Here is a 19,480-nt window from a genome sequence, read left to right as displayed (position 1 = left end):
TGTCAGGATGAAGAACAGAGCTAAATCCAGCAGACCTTGTTTTGGCAAAACTCCCACTGAAGTCAGGGCTTGTGAAAGTCAGGTTTGTCTCCCGGTTCCTGCTGATTATTTGGGACATGTTTGCTCCCTCTGCAAGTCCCCAGAGCTGCTCACCCAGGATGACACCACAGGAATCAGGGAATCAGTGTGGAAAATGCCCTTTTCACCCACTGCCCTTGGAATAACACGGATTGCCTCGGGAGTTTGGAGAGCCCGCTTTAAATTCAGAGAGAATATAAAGAACTCTTTAAACGAGCTGGAAATAGGTCAGATTCTGATTGTTAGAAAACAACTCTCCCCGTGGGTGGTGCCAGACAGGTGGGACCTTGTGATAAAGTTGTTGATTCGTGTAACACTTCCTTACTGGAGCGCTGGCAGGCCGGGGGTGTCGGTCCCGTTCCGGTGCACTGCAGCCAGGCAGCTGAAGGGTTAACGGCGTTCCCGGGGCAGGAACCTCCTGCCGGCAGCGATAACCCGGGCACTGCTGGGATTTGCCTTGGAATGGGCTCTGAGCAAACAGGGCCAGACAGAACCAACCCAGAGCTGCCCCTGTCCCGCCCAGGGGGATGGAGGAGGGTCCCACGCTGTGTCACAGCCTTCCCCCAAGGGGACACTTCAGGTGACAGAGCTCAGTCAGTGACCATCTGCCACCCTGGGGGAGCTGGCTCCGGGCTGGCCAAGCACTGCCAGAGGGGATCCATGGGCTCTGCATCCATGGCTCCATGGGACAGGCACGGGGAGTGAGCTCCTGCTGCCTCTGGGCAGACACACAACACTGATCCCAGCTCTGAGCTGCACCTGCAGCTCCTGAGCCAGATCCCACATTGATCCCATGGGCAGTACCTGATCCCTGGGCAGTACATGATCCATGGGCAGTACCTGATCCATGGGCAGTACCTGATCCATGGGCACTACATGATCCATGGGCAGTACCTGATCCATGGGCAGTACATTGATCCCATGGGCAGTACCTGATCCATGGGCAGTACATTGATCCATGGGCACTACATGATCCATGGGCAGTACCTGATCCATGGGCAGTACATTGATCCATGGGCAGTACATTGATCCATGGGCAGTACCTGATCCACAGGCAGTACCTGATCCATGGGCAGTACATTGATCCATGGGCAGTACCTGATCCACAGGCAGTACCTGATCCATGGGCAGTACATTGATCCATGGGTAGTACCTGATCCATGGGCAGTACCTGATCCATGGGCAGTACATTGATCCATGGGCAGTACATTGATCCCATGGGCAGTACCTGATCCATGGGCAGTACATTGATCCCATGGGCAGTACCTGATCCATGGGCAGTACATTGATCCCATGGGCAGTACATTGATCCATGGGCAGTACCTGATCCATGGGCAGTACATGATCCATGGGCAGTACATTGATCCCATGGGCAGTACCTGATCCATGGGCAGTACATTGATCCCATGGGCAGTACCTGATCCATGGGCACTACATGATCCATGGGCAGTACCTGATCCATGGGCACTACATGATCCATGGGCAGTACCTGATCCATGGGCAGTACCTGATCCATGGGCAGTACATTGATCCATGGGCAGTACATGATCCATGGGCAGTACCTGATCCCATGGGCAGTACATGATCCATGGGCACTACATGATCCATGGGGAGAACATGATCCATCACCTGCAGCTCCTAAGCAAGATCCCACATTGATCCCATGGGCAGTACATTGATTCCACAGGCAGTACCTGATCCATGGGCATCTCCAGGCACTGCTGCCACCTGTGCTGCAGCCTGTTCTGCAACTGAGAGCAGCATCAACTGCAGGGAAGTCTTGTCAAGAAAGCTCTGCAAACTGGAATGTTTAAACACAAAACCCTTCATGGCTGTGGGCACCTATATGCATGTGACATCCTCAGGAGTAATGTCCATGACAGTAAAGAGATGAAAATAAGCAATCCTAGGTTTGGGTAGCAAAGGAAGTTTTATAACATCCATTTTAGTTATTATAGTTCAAGTGGAAGTAAGATGGTAGCTCTAATGTAAACCAGATTATCTGATACCCTGATGGTAAATGACTGCTACTAAAACACAGTGGATGTGCTGCTTTCCCATGCCAGTTTCTGATGTCTGGAACTATTTCATCTCTCAGGTCCATGTGGATCTCGCTGTAGCTCCAAGGTCAGCTGAAATCAACATCACTAAATCCCCCAAAGCTGCAGAATATTGCAGCAGTTTTATAGCTGGGATGGATGCCTCCTCATCCAGTTCTGGACAGGGATAAGGAGAAGCCTTTGGAACCAAAGTGAGCTGCTGCTCATGTGACTGTTTGGATTGGTGTTCCAGCTGGGACAAATCTGGTAAGTGCTGCTGCCTCAAATTTACCTAAATTTTTGATTTATTTGGACCTTCCCAATAGAAATGCAAGTATTTTGCCATTTAGAATGTTTAATCTTATTAACCAGCCAGGCTATTAGTAATAACAAAGTGAAAATTTGAGAAGTTAGCTTTTTTTGTAGCAAGATAGGGAGATAAAACTGTGAAATTCCAAGATTTTTGAATGCTCCCATCAAATCCTGAACTAGGTAGAAAAGCCAGCAAACAGAATCCATTAAAGCTGCATCTATTAAATGTCCACTTGTATAAAAAGCTAAAAATAGTGTTTGAGTTTTCCAATTTTCCTTTGATAACAGTTATTATGATTTTTTGCTTCATCTCAGAAAGTCATTTTGCTGCTGCTGCAGTGTATAATGTGTGCCCTTTCTTGGTGCAGCACAAATGACAGAGCACTAATCAGATCAGAACAACAATCACGTCATCTTTGAGTAACTAGCAATAAACTGTTTTTATAAGGAAGAAAGATGAACTATTTTTAGGGTAACTGAACAGAAAACCAGCAAATGATTGTACTCAGTCTTACTCCACATCACTGCTGTGAATTTCCAAGGCATTGCTTTTCCCTGGGCAGCAGGCTAATCCCTGTCATACATCTTTGTGTAAATGGTCCAGTCAAATAGGATTTCTGAGGTTTGGGTAAAAGTTTTGACTTCCAGTCTATGAAATCCCCTTTCTCCCTGCCCCGTCAGTGACTCTGAACCACAGGCTGATCCCTGAGTAACCTAAATGTCCATTTTTGGTGATTGTCCCACGTTTTCAGTGTGTCTCACATCTCCTTGTCTGTTATTTTCCTGTTGCTGTCAAGCCTTCAGCAGTCCAGGGATGGCTTTGCCATGGCTCCTGCAGCTCTGCACCTGGGCAGGGGATGATGGCACAAAGCCCCCAGGTGTCTCTGGAGATGGCAGTGCCCACCCACACAGCCTGGCCTTTCCTGAGCATTCCCTGCAGGGATTCCTGCCCTGCCTCACTGAATCCTGCAGCAATCAGCTCCTGGAGGCAGGGGGTGGTGGCACAGCTCCACCTGTGCCTGTGCCTTCCTTCCCCCTGTGCCAGGGGCACCCTGCTCCTCTCCCTGGCCTGGGACAGTGGGGTCAGTGTGCAGCTGTTGGGAAAAACTATCTCCAGCTATTTGGCAGCGTGGGAGGGTGGCATGAGGATGTCCTGGGATCTGTGAGACCCACTCCTCACACCCTGAGCCCTTTGGAAGCTTCTCAAATAAATGTCATTAAATAACCCATTTTTCCTGTGACCCAGCCATCAACAATTTCCTTCTTTCACCTAAAAAATGTAAAAAAGAAGAATACCGTACAGTCAAAATGTAGTTTTGCCTGTTTTTATTTTAGTCCTGTTAACAAATATATTTAATGCAAAGGCAAACCAGGAACTCTATATATAATTACCATACTCTCTGGATATAGAAACCAGCAGAAGATCTCATAGTTAGGTATCAAAGAAAGCAAAATTACTTTTTTTATATCCTGAAAAAAGACACTCTACTTCAAGCAGGAAAAACTATAAAAAACCCCACCAACCTATCTAGGAATCCAGTAAGCCAAAGGAGAGCAGCAGGAGCTCTGTCCCCCAGAATTATCTCTGTGCTGCTGATCTGTGACAGGGCCAGGAGCTGCTCCTCTGCAGTGGTGACGTGTGAGGGACACTCAGTCCTCACCTCCATCCCTGTGCCCCTGGGCCACCTCTGAGGGCAGGGACAGCTGCCTGAGGCTCCCAGCTCAGGGCTGCACTCCAGGCCAGATGCAAGAACCCCTGGGCCATATCTGCATCCATGGATAACCTCCAGCCCTGGGATGACCCTCTCTGTGTGTGTAATCCCTTTGGAATTGCACTGTGCAGACAAAACAGCTCCAAACTCCTCCCTGGGGAAAGCTTCAGCCCAGCTCCCTTTACATTTTCACTTTCAGAAAATACAGAGGGGGTAAATGTGCAAGGAAAAATCTTCTGTTAAAAACAACAGCAGCAAAAGATAATGGAAAAAGCTCAGAATCCAAGTGATTGTTCTGCAGGCAATCAGCTGAGCTCAACCGTGCAAGGAAAGAATGGGCAGCAGTGCTGGGGCCAGGCCAGCAGCTCCTGCTGCCACACTGCCTGGGTAAGGACAATGGGGACAGCAGGGCCAAGCCAGGAGGGCCACAATTATACAACATCAAGACTCTCAGGCCTTGCAGAAATGTAACCTTATCGATAGAGAATGAGAGGCAGAGCAATTACATGAGTTTTCTGTGACCCTGCAGAGGATTTGTTTCCCTTTGATCTCCCTGCAGATGCCATTCCTGGCCTCCTGAAACACAGATTTATGAGCAGGTTCAGCCCAGTGCAGCCCTCCCAAAGCTTCCAGCCATGGCACATGGGCACTGAGACACGGAGCAAAAGCTTCCAGAGGGGCTCTTTGCTCTCTCTGTTTATGCACCAAAACCAAACCATGTACAAAAACTGTAGAATTGATGAAAGCAACAGTATTTAAGAGTCCTCCTACTCCATGTGGGTATCAGGAGGAAGCATTCATAACACAAGCCTATCTTTACCTCCTTCCTGAATGATCTGACCAATGGCTGCTTGATTTTGTTGTTTCAGAAAACATTCTCTCTTACATTCCATTAATTTCTCAAAGTCCTGCCACATTTTCATTTGCTTCATATTCGGCCCGTGACTTTCCCGGACAACTTTCTGTTTCTCTCGTAGTTTCTGTTAAAAATACACAAATATCAGATTTTTGCAACAGCTCTACACCACAAAAGTTGCTCACATAAGCAGCTTGGAGTGACAGAGATTTTTATATGCTATGGAAATATTGTTTTGTTCACACTGATAACACTCCTTGCAAGTGCTAAAGGCATTAACACCTGGGACTTAGAGCTTTGTATGGATTGACAACTATTTCCATGGTTTTTAACTGTCTAGTCTTATCTACTTGAGAACTTATGCTAAAAATCTGACATAATTTCCATGCAGAGCCCTTGCAGTATCAAGGTACAACCTGCAATGGATTCACACCAAGATACTCTAACACAAAATCCATGTTTTACAATTAAACCCCCTCCTGATTATTAAGAGAGGCAGCCCAGACCTGTAAAAATCACTCAGACTGAGTAAGAAAAGGAAATTAATAAAAGCTGTTTGGTGTGACTTGCTAAGCCCAGCCTCGTCCCTGCTGATCTGAGCTTCAGACAAGATTAAAACTGGACAACTGCTTTTGTCTGACACTGCTGATCCCCTGGCCTTTAGCAGCAGTGATAAGGGTGACAGGCTCACAATTTATTGTCTTCAACAGGTTGCTTTATATACAACAGAAAATCTGAGCTGGCACAGTTCCTTATGCCCTGCTCAGGGTCTTATCCAAATGGTTTTCAGGGAATGTGCTGTCACATTGAGCTGTTTGCCTATCCCTTAGAGCAGCCATGCTATTCCCTGCAGGAAATCAAGCCCTGAGGAGGGAGCAGGATCCTTTTCCAGGGTATTAATTACCAATGCCAGCAGTGATGGAATTTTCTTTGTAGGCTGCACAATGCTTTTTATAAAAGACTGACCACAGCCCCACAAAAATACAAACTGTACAATGGCTGTACAAGGTAAAAGCCTCATTCTTACCTTCCCAAGGTTTTCTTGTTCAAGGATTATTCGTGTATACTGTTCTCTAAAGGAAACATAAAAAGATTTTATCATTATTTGGTTCTGTGTAACAGGACAGAATAATGATACAAACATGGAAAATAATGGAAGTATTGGTAGGTTCATAAATGAGACAGAAAGAGGAAACACAAAGAAACCTTTTTGTCATTGGACATGATATGAAGGATCAGATCTCCTTGTCTCAGCTGTGCAGCTGGGAAAAGTGATCCTGGCTGAGGTCTCTTACATTTTTGAAGCAGGCATGATCACTGCTCCTTCCAGCTTGAGGCCAACAGTGAGGCCATGCAGATGAGATCCTGATCCTTTTGTAATTAATTTATCCTGGTGACATCCTGAGGGGAGTCACAGCCTCACTTGTACAGGTGTCAGAATTTACAGACCCACAGCCCTTGACTGCTGTGAATGCAGGGTTGGGATGAGGGGGAAAGGCCAGGAATGAGGGAGAATGGCCAAGAATGAGGGGGAATGGCCAGGAATGAGGGGGAAAGACCAGGAATGAGGGGAAAATCCAGGAATGAGGAGAAATGGCCTTTCAGCCCAGCCTGACAAGGACACTGAGTGCAGTGGCAATGTGCACGTTCCTCTCCCAGAACAGCCCTCACATTTAGGGCCTGAATACAGGCTGAGAAGTGTTAATGCTGACTTGCAGCATGGAAAGCCCTGGCTGGCCACCTCTGTCTGTACCAGGTGGCCTCATCTCTCTGCCATACCTGACACATGACCCCTGGCAGTAAAATCTGCAAACCACAACAGCACCGTGCACAGATAGCACAGGCACTTATCTTTAGCTTTTCTGAGATGTGACAATAGAAAAAAACCTGTGCACTGAGCCATTTGGAAAAAAAAAAATCAGTTCTATTTTGTGTGTAATTGTTACATTTTTCTGGTGTGAGAATCAGCTAATGGAATTCCAAATAACCCAGCTCATTTAAAGAGCTTTCCAAAGTGCTCAGGGTAGATGACCTCTGAGTAGAGAAATCCTGATTTCCAGAAAGAAATGTTCCCCTTCACGATGCCAGAGCCTGAGGGTTTCCAGGAGTGAGAGCAGCTGGGTGGACCCCAAGCTCTGTGTTCCCTTACTCCTTCCCTTTCTCCCAAGTACTGCAGGACTTTGATTGGAGCACTGGGGCCTGGGCCAGCTGGTCCTGGAGCTGGATCACTTCGGGATCTCCTGCTCTTGGACAATTCCAGCCAGAACAGATCAGAGCTGTGCTGAGGCTGCTCCAGGTGCTGTCCCACTGATCCCAGCAATCCTGGCTGAAGCTGTTCTTTGCCCTGGCACACAGCACATGTTCTCACACATTTGGCCTCCAGAACACCCTCTTTTTCTTTTTTTTTTAAGTAGAGTTTTCAAAGTAATCATCAGAAGATTTTCTGCCTTTCCTAGTAAGTTTTTCTTTACTATTTATAATGATGACTGGAAAGAATGTAACTTAATAACTTTGTTAAAACCCTACAACTTTTTATTTTTAGAAAAGAAAATTAACTTTTCACATTCCTAACAAGTGACTCCACGGAACAGAGAGTTTATATTGAATAAAGAGGGTCTGAATTAAGACATTTTTTGTTCAATACATTGTTAAAAAAGTGCAATTCTATTTATGGATCATTTTTACTCCGTTTACATTCCAGCACTTGCTGAAAAATACATTCAGGTTCTGAAGGGATGTCTAGAGAAAAATGTCATCGTCTCATTTTATATTTTGCTGAGATCTCTCCACTGAACTTTGCTGTAACTCACTGAAATGAGACAGCTCTGTGACCTCTTAGCAAGGTCAGGGCTGGCTGGTCCCTGTGGGAGGATCATTTCCACAGTGGGGCAGTGAAACAGGGACAGCACAGAGGGGTGACAGCCTGCTCACATTCCCTGCCCATAGCAGGCACTGCAGGGCTGGGCTCGTGCTCCATCCCAGCACTGGGCTCTGATGGTGCTCTGTGTCAATCCCACACCCTGCATGTCCAATCCCCACACCCTGCATGTCCAATCCCACACCCTGCATGTCCAATCCCACACCCTGCATGTCCAATCCCACACCCTGCATGTCCAATCCCACACCCTGCATGTCCAATCCCACACCCTGCATGTCCAATCCCCAGGATTTGAGTTGGAGTGAACCAACCCGAGCTCCCACTCCCCACTGTCTGCCCCTGCTGCCTCATCCTCATGAATATTCACATCATCACTAAGGTTTTACCTGTTCAGCCTTCTGCTTAATTGTGCTATTTCATCTTTCCTTCATTAGATAAATGTTTATTTCCTGCAGCCTTTCATTATTTTGTGAGATGGTGCAAGAGCCCTCTCAGCCTCCATCACCTTTTCTCTGCTCATCTTCTCCCTCCCCAACATTTGTAGTTTTGATTCTTTGCTTACTCTTACTTTGCTACACTCTTTACTACCCAGTGTTTGAGCACTCCCATGCCTCCCATCCTTGCAGAAAGTCTCTGTGATGGATCTTACTCTGGTCCTTCCCTTCCTGGTGATCTCTGCCTCCTCTTCCAGACCTCCACTGGTACCAGTGGAAAGGGTCTGATGGATTCTCCTGAGAGAATCCCTGGAGTTTTCTCACTGTCTGACACATTTCCCTATCAATGGCCATAAAACTGAGCAAACATGAATTTTAGAACTGTTTTGATAAATGTTTTCATGACTAGGAAATACTGTGGTGGGAAAGCAAAGGCCACTGGTAAAACTGCTGACACCAACTGGATTATTTTGTTGTCAACAAGGATCTAAGATTTACTTTTCTGGAAAACAGAATTTCTATTTCATGCAATATTCTGAAACTCTGAAAAGCTAATTATTTTGATATTAGGGTATTTTGACACTTTTACCAACTGGAAATTATAAATGTTTTGGATTTTCCTGATGCTTAATTTTGAAACAGTTTGTTGACTGTTGCCTGAACTTTGTTTCAGCTTTTACATTGTATTAGAAGATTGAACATACACAAAATTTTCAACAGGATACTTTCACAAAAATATTTAGTTAAGTTACACTTAGTTAAGTGCAAAAAATCTCTATGACATGGTAACATTTAGACTTAGCACAGATAATGAATCTAAAATATCTCATTCTCAGAAAACATTTCCATCTTTGGCAGGAAAAATTTCTATTTAAAATAGAAAACTACACCAAAAATAATCAGCAGCTCAATTTATAGTATTTCCTGTTTCTCTTGCTGCCAGTCAAAGGCAAGGGGTCCTGATAGGAGTCATGGGATGAAGGAAGTGGCTTTTTACTGGAGTCATTGAAACTGAGGGTAAGGATGGAGGTTCAGGGATGGTGCAGAACCATCCCCAGGGTGTGGGGCTGCCAGCTAAAGCCTGGCCTGGGCTGAGAATCTCCAGTGGGAGGACAAATCTCCTGCTATGTCTGACAGAACTTGTACATTCACAGCAGTATAGGCTGGAATCCGAGATGCTTATTTTTAGATTATTATAGAGTTTCTAAATTTATCAGGTGAACTCCTCCAGCCCAAATGCCAATGAGAAAATTCCTGACTTCAACCCCAGTTTGTGAATCTCCTTCAGGTCACCCTGAGGGGACAGAATCCTGCCAGGGGAGAGAATGGAGCCCTGCCCCGCTCACCGAACCGCCCTGCGCCGCTCCTGCGGCTCCGGGGACACGTAGGCCTTCATCTCCTCCTTGGCACGCTGCAGCTGCACCTCCAGGCTCTGCAAGGAGCACACATCAAACACATACATGGGATGTATGTTATAATTGCCATTTCATCTCACAGTGAACAGTTCGTGCTCTCACCCTTTTCATGCAGTTAATGTAACGGTAGTTGCTCTCTTCCTGGGCACACTCCTCAAGAAGCCCTTTCACTTCCTGTGGGAAGAGAATAAAATTCCAAAGCACATGGTGACTGCAGGCTCCCAGGAGATGCCCTGTGTTGCCATGAGAGTTAATAACAACAATAACAATAATACCACTGAATTGATAATTTCTCAAATATTTATAAAATTTGGCCTTCTCTTAACTCTCTTTTAGAGTAAAAGACAACCAAGTGGTTTTAGATGTGCAGTTTCAGTCACAGTCAGAGATGCAAAATGGCTGTTAACAGGTTTTTATTAATGCCTGACTTGTAACAGACACTTCAGCAGTGCTGCCAAGACTCCTGTTCCTCAGCACATCTGAAGTGCCAGGCACAGCTGTGAACAAGCATTTCCTAGAACACATCTGCAAAGTGCGTGTTAGAAGCTACAGACATGCCAACAGGATGTTAATCACCAATCAATAATTATATGGAGGAGTCTGGACATAGTAGGTTGCTCCCATCTCTAAATGGTCCATTTCCAAAAAGCCTCATGATCCCAATGGAATTCCTGTACACATTCCAGGCTGCACAGCTTTGCAATTCCAGAGCTCTGTCACTGTGAGATTTCCAGACCATCAGCTGGAAAACTGAATTCTACAGTTCAACTTCTGTCCAGCTCAGTCAGTGGCTGTGATTGTCACCACCTGGTAGAAAATGACTGAGTTGTCTGCCAAGAACAAAAGCCTTGATTGCTGCTGTAAAATAGTTCCTTTGGAAGATCCATTTCACACCAGGTCCATCTGGTATGATAAGGAACTTTTAGAGCAGGGAAATAACTGTCTGTATATCCACCCACACTTTAAACTCCCTGTTTACCTTGCAGTATATTCTTCTGAGGGCAAGGCCTTGAGAAACCAAGCCCAGTCAAAATTCACAGGAGTGATGGAGTGAGACAAAGCAGGAATTCAAGACAGTCCCACTTAATGAAGTCTCCTCACCACCAGTTTCAGTCATTAATTATCCACTGAATTTGCTGCTAATGCAGTGAAACTGCTAACTACATGTAAAGACTTGCCTTGATCAATTAATCTTTATTTTATGGACAGACACTGTGCAGGGCAGCAGCATTTGTGGCAGACACATCCTTGCTGGTCAGAGCTGCACCCTGAGCCCACGTGCTGCTGCTCAGGAGCTGTGTGACTGCAGGCATGGCCTGGGGTCACCCTGCCTCACTGAGCTGTGCTTTGCTCGTGCTGGGGAGGCAGGGCAGCACTGCAGCCCAGCATCAGTGCAGGGCAGGAGGCAGGAGGCAGGGCCAGCCCCCCTCACCTGCTCCAGCGCAGAGCGATTGGTCTCCAGCCCGGCCGCACAGCTGTCGTACTGCATCTTCTTCTCTTCACATTCCTGAGTTAATTCCTTGGTGAAAAAGCAAAAGGGCACAAAGTGAAATCTTCCTTTGGCTGGCAGGTGACACTCAGGCCCCTCACACAGCAGCCCCAGCTCCTGCAGTGTGACCCTCACTGTGGTTACACAGGGAAGCCACCAGCACCCCCCATCCTGGGGATCAGAGAGAAGGAAATTCCCTCTGTTCCCTGCCAGGGTAACAAGGCTGTGTTTGCAAGAAGAAAGAACAAATAAATATAAAAATAGACATTAAGAAAGGATCACTATAAGTGTTCCCTATGAAAAGCCAGATTTCCACTTGTACACAATCAACCTCTTTGCTGGATTTCATCTGCGGCACTTTGAATGGAACCATTAAAAGTAGGATTTTTGGAAATTTCACTGATAGATAAATACATCAGTTTATTTAATTCCATGGTAATGAGCCAACTTATGGCAGCTGTACACCCAAAAGACTTTTCTTCCCCAGCTCTCTATAATATTTTGAGAACAAATGGACAAATTTGTCAGAGCCACAGATTAAAGCAGGAATTAGATCAATGCAGCCAACATTTGGATGAGAAGTTATCTGCAATCCACTCAGAAAAACAGCATTGGTTGGGATCACCAGTGCTGAAATCCAGAAACAGCTTTGCAACTAATGTGAAACTAGCTTTGCTTTGGGTTTGAACTATGACTTTTCACATTTTTCCCTGATGTAGTAATTTTTTAAATTGCTATAAAGGACTGAATTCTGTGCCTGCACTGTCAGCTTTTACAAATCCCAACCTTTAGCACGTTGCTTGCTGCAAACGCTGTTGACACATTCTGCTATTTCCAGCTTTCCCTCAGAGTTGATCATGTCCTTGTAGAGCCCTTCAGAGATCTGCAAATTGGATTTATTTGTGGGTTTGACACGGTTTACACAGAAAGAAAGGAGTGTTTCCACAAACCTGGCAGGTCTGGCGCAGCTGCCTCAGCTCTTTGATGACAGGAGCAAGGCTTGCCTTCTTCTCTGCCACCATGGCATTCAGCTTCTTCACCTGAGAAAGGGAAAAAATAATATTCATTAACTCTATAACCCTAATTGTACATTTGTCTAATTAGGAATGTGAAAAGAAAGGGAAGTAAACCAAAATACAGAGAGAAAAAATGTGAGATGAAACCTTAATTATCCAACTGAAGTTCAGGCCTAATTAATGAAGGAGAAAAGCCCATCTGGCAGTGGGGCCATTCCCACAAATGAGGCAAATTCTGCTCCCCCTGTTCCAACTGAGGACATCCCAAAGAGTCCAGACACCAAAGAGCTGAAGGAGCAGGGGAGATGAAGGGGATGCACAGAGGGGCTCAGAGAAAGGAAGACATCCTTAAGAAAACAAATACACTTGCATAGGTTAAATAAAGCTTGAAAATGCTAAAACTGAGTCACTTTGATATATTTAGACTGAAAATTCAAATTGCATCCACCTTTCTGTTGAGAGAAATTCTATTTTAGTTACACCATTGTATTTCAGAAGTGCCCTAATGAGTTAAAAAGATGCTATTTTGCTTTTTGCTCTCTTATAATATTTTTAAATTAGAAATTCAAGTTCTTTCTTGCTTCTATGGCTATGTGGGCAGGTAAATTAAAACATGACAGTTCTAAGGGCAATTGAAAATCAGGCTATAAAGAAAAAGACAAGCTATTTAGCTCTTTAAGCATATTAAGTATCTTTTCAACAAATGCTTAACTCCAGTGATTTACAAACATTTTAGAAAAAGCCTCCATTATAGATTCAAACCATTCGTCTCTTTCAAATAACGTGTCAAATAAGAACAAATATGAAACCACTTCTGAAATTACAAAAAAAAAGTGAAAAAATCAAAGACAAGAAGATTTGATATCCCTAAAGTTTCTGAAGGAGAGAAAATAAGGATTTATTTGCAAGACTTTAAAGAAAATAAATGCACTTTTTAGTAAACTTCGTCAAGATTATCTTTGCAGATGTTTTTGTTATAAATATTTATATTTTATATAAACACAGATTAAAGAAATTTATAAACCCAAACAAAAACATTAAATTGGGTTTCATATGCTGAGGAACCAGACACTCAAACTGAGGAAATGCAATAGCTTAAGACAAAAATCACCATTTCAGACATGTTATCTAAAGTCTGGCCTTTCACTTCATCCATTTCACTCTTCACTGCAGAGACTCTTTCCAGCTCCTCCTGGGTGTAGCTGTATCCAGAGATTCCTTTCTTCTCCTCAATTGCTTGCTGCAGACACAAACAATCAATGCTGCATGTGAGTCCACTAACCAAGAAACAGCAAATTCCTTCTTGGAGCCAAATATTGTGAAGAAGTGGAATGGGTAAGTACTATAATTAATTTATTTTATTAATCAATTTATTATAATTAACCTAGCTTTCAGAAAAGTAGATTTTATCTCATGCCTGAACATGACAATAAAGCCCCTCTGTAAATACAAGATTTGGTCATCCAATGCTCAGTGAACAGAGAGTTTCCACAAAGCAAAATGGGCTGGAGGTCAGGCTCTGAAGTTGATGTGTAAAAATCTGTCTGCTTGATCAGAAGATACAGCAAATTATTTTGTAAAGTATTTTGGTAACAAGAATTTGGTAACAGGGGTTGGAAGAAAATACCACAGAGTGTTCCTGCATTTGGGATGCCTACAGTTATCCAGAGCAGAAATCCTTCTGGCTTAGGGAAGATTCATCCAGTTTTAAATTTAAAGACATTTTCTTCTAAATATTCTGGGGTTAGAATGTTTCCTTCTTGCCTGCTCTTTCTTTAAATACCATTCCTATATATTTTACAGCAGTAACTTGGATCCTATTTGCTGCTGGCCATTCTCTAAGCCCTCACTACATCTATGGATACCAAAAAGTAATTTAAGCATCCAGCCTTGCCCTAAGCAGAATTTGTACAGATTTACCATCCACTTTAAAAAGCAGAGTCAGGCCCCTCAGTCTGAAAAGAAGCTGCAGACCAGTCCTGATGGACACAAAGTACAACAGCTTCAGAGTCAAGAGCCAAAAATCACTTTTCTACCCCAAAGACTCCTTCAGTGAGGGCAGCAGGAGCTGGGGGTGATACACATTAGAATAATGGCAGCAGCATCCTGGGATGCTCAGGCTGTTCCAGGGCAGGGAAGGAGGGGAGCAGCAGGAGCTGGGGGTGACACACAACACCCAGCAGGATCCCTGGGATCCTCAGGCCATTCCCAGGGCAGGAAGGAGGGGAGCAGCCCCAGCTGAGGGTGACAGACAACACCCATCAGGATCCCTGGGATGCTCAGGCCGTTCCCAGGGCAGGAAGGAGGGGAGCAGCAGGAGCTGAGGGTGACACACAACACCCAGCAGGGTCCCTGGGATGCTCAGGCTGTTCCAGGGCAGGGAAGGAGGGGAGCAGCAGGAGCTGAGGGTGACACACAATACCCATCAGGGTCCCTGGGACGCTCAGGCCGTTCCCAGGGCAGGGAGAGCAGCACAAGGTGAGACACAACACCCAGCAGGGTCCCTGGGATGCTCAGGCCGTTCCCAGGGCAGGGAGCAGCAGGAGCTGAGGGTGACACACAACACCCAGCAGGGTCCCTGGGATGCTCAGGCCGTTCCCAGGGCAGGAAGCAGGGAGCAGCCCCAGCTGAGGTGACACACAACACCCAGCAGGGTCCCTGGGATGCTCAGGCTGCCCCCAGGGCAGGGAAGGGTGGGAGCAGCCCCAGCTGAGGGTGACACACAACACCCAGCAGGGTCCCTGGGATGCTCAGGCTGCCCCCAGGGCAGGGAAGGGTGGGAGCAGCCCCAGCTCAGGGTGACACACAACACCCAGCAGGGTCCCTGGGATGCTCAGGCCGTTCCCAGGGCAGGAAGCAGGGAGCAGCCCCAGCTGAGGGTACCAGCTGCTGCTGCGTGGCCTGGTGGCGCTGCCGCAGGAGCTCCTCGGTCCTCTGCAGGATCCCGTACTCGGCCGTGATTTCCGCCACCTCCTGCCGCCTCCTCTTGTAGAGCGTGTTCTTGCTGCGGAGCCTGCTCACGTACTGCTTGAACTGGGGGAGAGACAGCAACAGGGCCTCAGCACAGCATAAATACAGTTATCCTCTGTGCCCTGCACACCCAAATGCACTGGTTGGAACAGAGGGCTGGAGTTCAGGATGCCCAGGGTCTATTTATTCTCAGCTCTGCGTTCGTTCACTGAGGGAGATCAAGGAAAGCAGCTCCTCTGCTTTCTGTCCCAGCTCACTCGTTTGCAGGCCTGAGATCACTCCCTTCTGCTCGCCACCATTTGACAGCTGGAAAAGTAAATACTCCTTGCAAAACGTTATGGGAGTCATGGATAATAAAAACTTAATGCAACAGTAATTTGCACTTGTAACAGAGCCCCAGGCCTGCAGACCAAAACATGGTAATAGCCAGCAGCTAAACTGGAAGGAAAGAGGACATGGGAAAAGATTCCTTTTTAAATGTTCTCAGAAGTTAAAACTTGTTGTTCTCTTTCCTTGACTCCTGCAGACCTGGATGATATTGCTGGTTAAGTTTTCAAACCCAGGAAAATAAAAGCTGAGTCCTTGCAGTATCTATTTCACTCAAAATCTAAAGCAATGGAGAATTTATATTTTTATTAAAAACTGAGTAAAATAATAAAAATCCTTACAGTCCAACAGCCTTAGCTAATTCACACCTGGACCCGTGTGTGTTCAATTTGTAACACAAACACAGGGGCTGACACAAGCAGGTAAGATTTTTCTGTGCTTTAATGTTTTCCATCTGTTGTGCAGCCTCAGCTCTTATTGTTGGATTTTACATGAGCGCTACAAGGTAAATGCCAGTCACAGCTCAAAAAATGCATTCAGATCCAGAGATGCAAAGCAAATAAAATTTATGAGAGTAAATGATGTAAGAACAGGCTTCAGAATGCTCCTGGATGAGGAGGTGTTCAGTGTGTGCAGGGAGCACAGACCAGGCAGCCCCAGGAGGAAAATTAATCCCACTCCCACTGATACAGGCTTGAAATTCAAACATAAAATTACTTAAATTTCAAAATTTACATTAAATTTTCTTTTTGTGAAATTATCCCTCTTCCTTCTACAGAATTAACCCAAACCCCCAATGTGACCAAAGGCTAAGAACCCCCAGAGTAGCTGTATGTTCTATAAAAAGTGTCCTGGGCAAACTGCCCACAATGAAATCAACCCTGTTCATCTGCCATCCTGTGCAATATCTAGGCCAAAGCTGCCTCTCTCTTGCTACGCTCCAGAACTATTTTTAAAGCCAAAAGCTATAAACGTTTTTGGTGAAAGAACAAACCCACAAATTACTCAATGTGCTCTATGCAGATTGGCCTCTGTGAGGCTTTGGGATAACATCCTACATCCTGCTACTACCCAGGACAAGGATACACAAGGTCACCTGAGCCCCTGGCACATTTAATACAGTAGCACCAAATTCATTCCTTTTCATAGCAAATTCAATCACATCCTCTTCATTTATACAAAAGACTTTTTCCTTTCCTTTAATTGCTTAGACAATACCAAGCTTTCTGTGATTTCCAAGTGATTACAAAAGTATAAATGCAATCACTCCAACCAGCTGAGGAAAACCTAAGGGAAGCACAGCCATCTGTCTTGATCCTTGGGACATTTCATTTGACCAGTGGAATATAATAAAGAATGAGGTAAAGGATTAAACTTAATATGTGACCACACAGAGCTATCAAATCTGAATGATCTTCTGTCAGTGCATCCCAGGATGAAAAGCAAACCATAATTCTCTTCACTTTTAAGGTCTTGAAAATAGCTCGAGTGGGAGGTAGGGTATTTGCATATTCAATATTCAAAGCATAAAGTATTTTACAATGGAAGTCAAAGGATCTTGTTGATTAACGAACCAATTCCACCACTGTTCTATTATTAGTTGATTAACTTAGGATATATAATACAAATTTCATCCCAAATGAACTACAAGTTGCTCACAGTGACAACTGAAATCTGTTCCTTTTAGGAGGTGCATGTCAGCACAACCTCTGGCTTTTTAAAGCAAACTTAAACCTTTCACACAGCTTTTGTTGCAGCAAACAAGGTAAAACAGATATAAACAACAGTAGGAAAGTGATCATCTGTGTAGAAAGTCAATCAATAATTTGGCAAAATGTTCAAAGACCTGATTTACTCCAAGGGCAGCACAGATTAGCTCCTCAAAATCTCACTGACTGAAGGCTCCTTCAGATCCAGGGCCAAGTTCTGAGCTGGAGCTCTTAGATTTGACTCTACTTAAATCCACAGCTTGTAGGGATCTTACAGCAAAATTGGGCTTATTCAGCCTAAAAGATGGGAGTCAATCCACAGGTTTCCAAAAATGAAAAGAAGGTATAAAATACCAATGTTTTCATCTGTGTGAGCATTGCTCCTGAGGCTTTATACACCTCATGTGTACATGAGAAATCAATGCCACAAAACACTGCATTTTACTGTGGTGAAAAGTCTTTTCAATAATTGGAGTAGTTCACAGAGAAATAACATTGTTTGGCCACATCACTTTCAAGTGCAGTACCCAAAGGAATCCACTCCTGAGCAGCAGCATTTTCCCACAGACCGAGGCAGCTGCTCCCTGTGTCCAACCTCAGCAGCTCATCCTGGAATTCCCATGGATCTGCCCATGGCTGATGTTCCAGTCAAGGCCATGGCCACCAGCAGCTTTTCTTTCCCAAGCAATTGAATGAAATGACTGGATGAGAACCAAGTGCTGGCATTAAGGGAGCAGGGGAAGCAAACCAGCCTGGAGCCTGTGTCAGCCCAGTCAGAGCCCCTGGAGACACAAAAACCATCCAAGGGAAAGCAAGCGAAGATTCTGCCTTTTCCATTGGCTATTTTTATGGGTGACTGTAACATAACAAGCCTGGAATGCAGATTATGGAACACAGTGAATGAAAACAGGACTTTAATTTCTCATAGAACACAGGCATGCACCATCCCTGGGCAGATTTCCTGGGTTATGCTCCATTTTTATTGGAAGAATCCAGCAATGCACCTCCTTTATGCTTCTCCATTTATTGGAATCTGGAAGAGGCTGGTATCACCAGATTCAGTCTCTCCACACTTAGTGAAGGAATTCCCATAACAGTTCTAAAGAAAAATCCAGTCAGGGATGTAAAAATGGGCATCCAGGAGCATCCAGAGCCTGGCAGGTCATCCCCTGCAGGAAAGGACATCCTGGTGCCCTCTGTGCTCAGGACCAGAGCCCAGCTCCCCTGTGCAGCCTTGGCTTTTCACTACAAGCTCCTCACCTCATCTTCTTTAACCTCACACTTGCCACAGGAGAAGTTTTCACAAGGTTCTTATTCCAAGATTATCATTAAAGGAGAAAATGGATAAAGCTTGTTTTCTCCAAAGAACAAATCCCAGATAAATCCCTCACTTTGGAGTCAAGTCTTTTATAACAGTATTTTCTGCATTCATGCAGCAGAAAATCTTAGCTGACTATATCTATTTTCATTAAGAACTGAGGAACAGATGTTTTAATTTCTAACTAGACTAATTAATGGGATACAGACTGTCCAAAGTATTAGAATTCAGTTAGGAAAGTTCCTGAACATGACAGGTTTTCCATATTTGTTTACTAAGAGGCTCTAAATTCAAGCTAGTACAGCCAGTGTTGGACAGAGTTAATAACTCAGACATAGAAGGATGAGCTTCTAAAAGATAAGAGCAGTAGAAGCTGAGTCTAATAAATGAAAGTATCCTACAGGCTGCTCATGGCACAGCTCAGCCAGGAAAACTCTTCCTTAGCATTTTCCAGGAGTGCTTGCTCCTGGTCAGGCAAGTAGTATTAAAGCAGCCATTGCTAACTTTGAATCAATTCAAATATTTATCATGAAAACCCCTTTTCAGTGCTCAGGGAAGATTCACAGGTCAGTGAGATCCAGGATTTCTCCATGGCAGGGGGTGCTGAGGGAGTGCTCAGCTCTGGGAGATTCCCCTGTGTTTGGTTCAGGTGACAGGGAAGGAACTTCCACAGCAAAAATCTGGCAGATTCAGGTGGATCAACAGCTCTTGAGGAAAAGGAGCAAGATCTTTGGTCTGAGGCTGCTTTCTCTATTTGCAAATGGAAACATTTGTCTTGTTTTCCCAGGGGCAGGTAGGCATGGATGAGCATTTGTATGGAAAAAGATCAAACTCCTTTAGTAAATGCATGTGCAAACCTCCCACAGCTGTGAACAAAGTGAGGGGAGCTCCCCTGCCCTGTTCTGAAAACCAGATTAATTCCCACTG

The 19,480-nt window shown here is 44.9% G+C and overlaps 1 protein-coding gene across 1 annotated transcript in view; it reads right to left on the bottom strand.

Moving 5' to 3' along the window:
* Positions 1-3,738: 3,738 nt before the first annotated feature.
* IFT81 (intraflagellar transport 81) overlaps positions 3,739-19,480 on the bottom strand; it is a 37,154-nt gene continuing 21,412 nt past the window's right edge. The window contains exons 11-18 of the mRNA XM_063173095.1: positions 15,113-15,262; positions 13,341-13,469; positions 12,164-12,253; positions 11,157-11,243; positions 9,827-9,898; positions 9,656-9,741; positions 6,025-6,070; positions 3,739-5,121 (exon numbers count right to left, since the gene is read on the bottom strand). Of these exons, the coding sequence (XP_063029165.1) occupies positions 4,939-5,121; positions 6,025-6,070; positions 9,656-9,741; positions 9,827-9,898; positions 11,157-11,243; positions 12,164-12,253; positions 13,341-13,469; positions 15,113-15,262 (843 nt within the window). The 3' untranslated portion in view covers positions 3,739-4,938. The remainder of the gene's footprint in view (positions 5,122-6,024; positions 6,071-9,655; positions 9,742-9,826; positions 9,899-11,156; positions 11,244-12,163; positions 12,254-13,340; positions 13,470-15,112; positions 15,263-19,480) is intronic.

Source organism: Melospiza melodia, chromosome 20 (assembly GCF_035770615.1).
Source record: "Melospiza melodia melodia isolate bMelMel2 chromosome 20, bMelMel2.pri, whole genome shotgun sequence".
NCBI classification, from domain to species: domain Eukaryota; kingdom Metazoa; phylum Chordata; class Aves; order Passeriformes; family Passerellidae; genus Melospiza; species Melospiza melodia.
The sequence above is the reverse complement of the archived record's forward strand: the minus strand, read 5'-3'. Positions and strand labels throughout refer to the sequence as shown.